Consider the following 6746-nt stretch of genomic DNA (forward strand, 5'->3'; position numbering starts at 1 on the left):
TTAATATCAGTAATACTGGCCTTCATTCATAAAAAGATGCCATTTAAACAATTGTTTAAAATAGACTGTCTTTATGTTGTTTCTACATTAACTTGATTAACTGTGAAATTATTATATTAAAAAATATATTAAAAACGTACAAAAACATTTATTTTTTTATTGCGATTAATCACAGAAAAAGTGTGATTAAACTAGTTAAAGTTTTTAATCGCTTGACTAGTTTTTAGTATTTTGCTAAATTCAACAACTTATCACAGTTATAGAAATGTAATATTTGTCTCAGGTTTTGTTGTTGGAAAAAAAACACTAAATAATTTAATTGCTGAATTACCAATTATTAATGTAAATCAGATGTGTGTGCAGTAATGCTTCTCCTTCACCAACCTTTGTGAATGTTGAGATGTATTTTACTGTGTCTGAATGATAACTTATGACAGATTTCCTCCTGGTGTCGATTATAATCTATTCTTTTTTGTATGTTATAAATGTCAAAATCGGTGTAAATAATAGAAAGGTCGCTGATTAACACTTCAATTCAGTGTCGTGATGGTTTTAAAAAATATTCTGAAGGTAGTAAAAAAGGTATTACAAAGTAGTAAATTTAACTTAAGCAATGCTGTATATACCCTGATATATTTATTTTATATAAAAATATGTTACAAAATGACTTGTACTCTGAAATTACTATCAAATCAAAGCCATATGTCTAGTCACTTTGTGTTCCAAATTTGAAGTTGATATCACAAAAATTGAAGTTCCCATGAGATCTTTAGGCGCTGTACCACACATAGCCACCGGGCGTCATTGAAATTCATCGATTTTTTTTTTTTTTTTTTTTAATGCAATCTCCTGTATCAAATGTATATATTTTTGTCCAAATATCACAAAACAGTTGGCAGATATAGAACCGTGAGACTCAGACCTTTCCGATGATATGCGTCAAGATTAGAAAAGGTTTTTATTATAAAGTAGTTAAATAAATGAAAAAAATAAATGAAACATGATGACGCCCACTATAGGGGAGGAGCCCGCTACAAGAATTTAGAGCACTGTTTCTATGGTAACACAAGGTCCGATTTCAAAACGGTTTTCACAGGATTAATCTCGAGTTCCTAAGCTTTCGAATGATATATAATTTGTACATTCGGATGGCCATGTCCGTAAACTGCTCTTGCTCTTGTCAGGCGGCGGGTGACGTGAAGGGCATTCTGGAGGAGTCCACCATCTCCTTCATCAGCCTGCCGGAGTCCACTCTACAGGATCCTGAGCTCTCTGAAGACTCGGGCAGGGAGCCACAGGAAGCCCAGTCTGAGGTGAGAGCGCAGGTACAGGATGAGCTCCTGCATACGCTTCACTTCTCAAGCATCAAACCTAACACTTCCTGTCTCTTTTAGAGCAAAGCACCGGTGGAGGATGACAGCCAATCAGAGAAGCCCGAGCCATCGCTCCCTCATGCTGGTTAGTGAACCCGCTGAATGTGAACTCCTCCTGACGATGTGGCTGTGTTTGTAGCGTGTGTGTGCGTGTGTGTGTGTGTGTTGCAGTGATGCTGCTGGAGTTTCAGTGCTCTCCTGCTCAGCGGCGGAGGAGGGACGGTCTGGCTCAGAGGTCGGCGCTCCGGGCCGCACAGATCAAAGTCAAACGAGCAGCACCTCAGCTGGAGCAACGTGTGTCCAGAGCTGCAGGACACTCAGCCCTCAAATCAGACACGGGTAACACGCTTCCCACCGCAGCACAGGCTGATAAAACCACTGAGTGTTGATTGTGTCTGAACTCCTAATGCTTTCATTGGCAGCGGACCGACTGAAGAGTGTTTGTGAGGTCCGGATCAGCACCGCCGCTCAGAGACGTGTGGAAGAGGCGGAGATGCACCGGCGCACGGAGAGGTGCGGAGACTGAAGCCTCTGCTCCACATTAGACAACACACGTTACTGCTCGCATGCTTGGCCACTAGTTCAGCACTGAGAAAATGGGGCGGTCTCCTTTAGAGCAGGTTCTGGCTGACCAAACGTTATCATCCACCAATGTGGAAATTTTCATTTGGCTTCTGATAAAAAGCAAGTTATACACACTTTAGACATTTAATCATATTAATTCCACAATAATACAAACCCAATTCCAGATTCAAGTTCAAGAGTTTTATTTGTCACATACACAGTTATACAGAATACGACCGGCAGTGAAATGTAAACAGGTCCGCTCCATGGACAGCAAATAACAATTAACAAAAAAAGCACAATAAATTATAAAATAGAAATAGGATAAGGTGCTATATACATACATATGTAGAATTATGAATAAATCAAGTAAAAGAAATAAGAGATGTGGAATAAAATAAGTGAGATAAAGTAAACTGGAGACTATAAAAATAAATCTGTGGATAACAGAAGTGCAGGAGTGTAATGTGCAAACAGCATTATAATGAGTAGTTACATGTACACAAGAATAAAGTGCAGTGCAATATCAGTATGTGAGTTTGTTAATACTGAAGTGAGGTGAAGTCACATGTAGTTAAGTGACAGCGTTCAGGAGTCTGATGGCCTGTGGGAAGAAACTCCTCCTGAGTCTCTCAGTTTTGGCCATCAGGCTACGGAAGCGCTTACCAGAAGGCAGCCGGGTGAAGTGGGGGTTGGCCGGATGATTAATGTCCTTGATGATTTTTGTAGCTCTACCTCTGCATCGTTTGATGTAGATGTCCTGCAGAGACGGGAGAGCTGACCCTGAGATGCCCTCGGACAAGCGCATCACTCTTTGCAGGGCTTTTGCTTTGCAGATTCAGAATACAACATAGATGACATCAAATGTTTAAACTTGAGAAAAATTTCATTTTAAGGGAAAAATAAGTTGATTTTAAACATCAAATCATCTCAAATCACATCATCTTGACAAGGTCATTTTTACCACCGTTGTAGCATCCCCTCTTCTTTTTATAACAGTCTGCATACGTCTGGGAACTGAGGAGACAAGTTGCTCAAGTTTAGGAATAGGAATGGTGTCCCATTCGTGTCTAATACTTCCATTCTTTGGCATCCTGGCCAAATTTGCCCATTGGCCCCTGTCCATCATGGCCTCCTAATAATCCCCATAACCTGATTGGCTTCATCACTCGGTCTCCTCTCCACCAATCAGCTGGTGTGTGTGTGGTGAGCGTTTTGGCGCAATATGGCTGCCGTCGCATCATCCAGGTGGATGCTGCACATTGGTGGTGGTTGAGGAGATTCCCCCCTTCAATGTAAAGCGCTTTGAGTGCCTTGAAAAGTGCTATATAAATCGAACACATTATTTATTATTATTATTAATACAGGCTTCTAGATGCTCAACTGTCGTAGGTCTTCTTTGTCGTATTTTCCTCTTTATGATGCATCAAATGTTTTCTATGGGTGAAAGATCTGGACTGCAGGCTGGCCATTTCAGTGCCCGGATCCTTCTTCTACGCTGCCATGATGCTGTAATTGATGCAGTATGTGGTCTGGCATTATCATGTTGGAAAATGCAAGGTCTTCCCTGAAAGAGACGACCTCTGGATGGGAGCATCTGTTCTTCTAGAACTTGGATATACCTTTCAGCATTGATGGTGCCTTTACAGATGTGTAAGCTGGGGTGATCTCCTGAAAACAGTGTAATTTGTACCAAGTTCTGGCTGACCAAACTTTGTCATCCACCAATGTGGAAATTTTCAGTTGTCTTCTAATAAAAAACAAGTTATGCACAATTTATACCTAAATAATCATATTAATTCAACAATAAATAAAAAAATAATCCATGATTAAATCCATGTAGGGCTGGGCGATTTTTAAAACGAATTAGAATTAAAATTTTTCCCATGATTTTAATATTTTTGAATTACTGGTAGTGACCCCAAGCAGGAAGTCCATATCAAAACCCCTTTGGCGCTTTGATCTCAAGGTGGAGTTGTTGTTTCGCGGTCGCCATTTCAAAAGTTCTGTCACTTCTCTAAATGGCTATTGTGGAAGTACTGATGTAATCAGTTGACAAACGACTGATTCCTTATTATTATTCTTATATTTAAACCCAGTTCTTCCATAAACACTTTGTGAGGTCAATCTGAAAGAGTCTTTGATCCAGTATATTAAGGCAGAATTCATTTCACATCACACAGACATGAGGACAGCTGAACCTGCATAGGAATTAACACTGAAGAAAAATCCACAAAAAGTGCTTTAGATTTGGAGCCCTGAATAATATTGGCTATAAAATCAATCAGAGTGTTTTTGCAGCTGAACTTCCTGTTGTCTTTCAGATTGTACAGTCAGCTGGAGGAAGTCAAACAGCAGATGGACTTCCGGAGCCGCCAGGAATCGTACGCTAAAAACCGGGAGAAAGCCCGAGACTTCCAGAGGGTGAGACAGACGCATTCATAACACATGATCATGATCTCCCGAATACTGAAAACATTCATGTGACCCTGGAGCACTTCATCAATACCCAACAATACACTGTACGGGTCAAAATTACCCACTTTTCTGTTATGCCAAAAAGCATTAGGATATTAAGTAAAGATCATGTTCCATGAAGATATTTTATAAATGTCCTACCATAAATGTATTATTATTAGCAATATGCATTGCTGAGGACTTCATTTGGGCCACTTAGAAGATTTTCTCAATATTTTAGGGTTTTTTTGCACCCTCAAATTCCAGATTTTTGTATTTTTTGTATCTCAGCCAAATATTGTCCTATCCTAACAAACCCGTAGAGCGAATTTATTCATGTATAAATCTCACTTTCAAAACATTGGCCCTTATGACTGGTTTTGTGGTCCAGGGTCACATTTGCCATTAAAATCAAAAGGAAAGACCTGGGTTACATTGACCTTTGCACAGGGACATCTCTCATAGTCATCTAGAAGGGAATTTCACAGACTCCTGGAGCCTGTACCATGATGGTAGCTTAAAAAACTCAGGGTTACAGGATTAGTTTTGAGTTAACCAAACCAATCTATTCAGGCTTTGTTGGTCCCATGATGCTGATCATCAACTCAGGATTTTGAACAGCCAATCACAGGCTGCGGATCAGTGGAACTGAGATTAATTTCTCTCTTCTTATTACACGATTGAAAAATATGAAGAGTTTAAACACATTTACACCGGAAGAAGAAAAGAGGACAACTTAAAGAAAAATCTTACATAGACAGCTGTTTCAATGTCAATGGAAGTAAAAGTTATGAAGTTAGTTTAGTTTATTAGCTTTATTTATTTTTTTTAACCCAGGATTGGTGCAAACTAAGCTTAAACATATCTGGCTATCCAGCTAAAGCGGCTTCATGGTGCAGGCCCCAGGACTGTCTCTCCTCAGGTTTGACACGCGGATCGGCAGCCAAACCAAGAAAATTGCTCAAAGCTGCGGTGTCGGATTTTGGGTTTCTCTCACACCTTTGCCTCACGACGATCTTTATATATAATTACCTTCAGGGTTGATAATGAACAGATGTGTGCCAGATGAGGTTTTTGACACACCTGTATATCTTTGGCAGAAGACGCTGGAGAAACTGAGGGCCAAACTGAAGCCATGATGTCTGTGGAGATCTCCATCAGATCAGATTTTAACATCTCAAGCACTTTTATATGTCTGTATGTTGTGTATTTTAAGTAAACTGTAATTTGATATAATAGTTGTCAGTGTGTTTGTTTTGATGGTATAATTGTTTAAGCGATACGGGACGTCTGTAGGGGGTCAGTTTCCACAGCTGATGACCCGAGCGCATGCACTGTCCCAGTCCCAAATATTTACAGCTCATTGTGAAATGAATGGGGAGCTTTTAAACAAATCATCAGCGAGGGAAATATCCCATCATGCTTATGAGAAGGGAATGCGGACCTGTTCTGCCACCAGGGCATTTGTTGGTTAAATTTAAATATTAAAATTATTTTAAAAAAAAATTTAATCTATGTTGATTATGAAAAGTGAACAGGGCACATACGATATGTTTATCAGAGACCAAAACAAAAACCGATTCTGACACGGACCACACATTTCAGAACTGACTGTAGCATTGCTTCTCAGAAACGAGTAGGTTCGCTTTTTCTTCATCTCTGCAAGCACGTTGAAGGGGGATTCTGAAATCCACTGCCGCGTCAATATACCTGTATATATTTATATCCTAATTAACTTCATAATCAAAACCTTAATTAATAGTTCTCCTATATTATTATAATGATTCTTTCCAGTTATGATTTAGTTTTAGTTTCTTGTTTTCTAAAGTGTGTATTTGGTCTCTGAGGAGTGACTGAGGGTCTGGCCTAGAGATGTGTGATGTGTCACTAAACACTGGCAACAAGGTCATGTGTTTGGATTTGAGGTATCACACACCCCTAACATGTCAGGAGTGCAGTAACAGCGTTTGCTCACTTAGCCCGGCTTCCAGAGATGAAATATGGATTTGTCTTTCATTTAATTTATTATGTTTTATTCCTTTTATATTTCCTTTTACTGCAACACTAAAGACTCAAGATGAATATTGCCTGTACTATTGTGTGTCCCTCTCACTAAAGGAAAGCACATGTTATCAGTATGTTTTGGTAAGAACTGGTTAGAACTGGAGCTTAATCAGCTCCAACCTTGGAGAGACTGTGTATCTGTGTATGTGCGCAATATTCTATGCTCCAGATCGGAATGGTGTTCAATGGGCACCCTAAGCGATGGGTGGACTTGTTGTTCTGGGCAAGCTGGCGCCTGCTCCAGATCTGGAAGGCATACCTGTCAAGTATCCCGTTTTGGCCAGGAAA

The 6746-nt window shown here is 39.8% G+C and overlaps 1 protein-coding gene and 1 long non-coding RNA gene across 4 annotated transcripts in view; one reads left to right on the plus strand and one right to left on the minus strand.

Moving 5' to 3' along the window:
• Positions 1 to 5630, plus strand: part of cep295 (centrosomal protein 295) — a 64378-nt gene extending 58748 nt beyond the window's left edge. For all 3 annotated transcript variants that reach the window (XM_067449973.1, XM_067449972.1, XM_067449971.1), the window contains 6 exons: positions 1185 to 1313; positions 1395 to 1458; positions 1545 to 1712; positions 1796 to 1886; positions 4262 to 4361; positions 5495 to 5630. In XM_067449973.1, coding sequence (XP_067306074.1) covers positions 1185 to 1313; positions 1395 to 1458; positions 1545 to 1712; positions 1796 to 1886; positions 4262 to 4361; positions 5495 to 5533 — 591 coding nt within the window. In that variant the 3' untranslated portion in view covers positions 5534 to 5630. The remainder of the gene's footprint in view (positions 1 to 1184; positions 1314 to 1394; positions 1459 to 1544; positions 1713 to 1795; positions 1887 to 4261; positions 4362 to 5494) is intronic.
• Positions 1 to 6746, minus strand: part of LOC137084050 (uncharacterized) — a 648504-nt gene that overhangs the window by 441183 nt on the left and 200575 nt on the right. The window lies entirely within an intron of this gene.

This window comes from Pseudorasbora parva, chromosome 8 (genome assembly GCF_024679245.1).
Source record: "Pseudorasbora parva isolate DD20220531a chromosome 8, ASM2467924v1, whole genome shotgun sequence".
In the NCBI taxonomy this organism is placed as follows: Eukaryota; Metazoa; Chordata; class Actinopteri; order Cypriniformes; family Gobionidae; genus Pseudorasbora; species Pseudorasbora parva.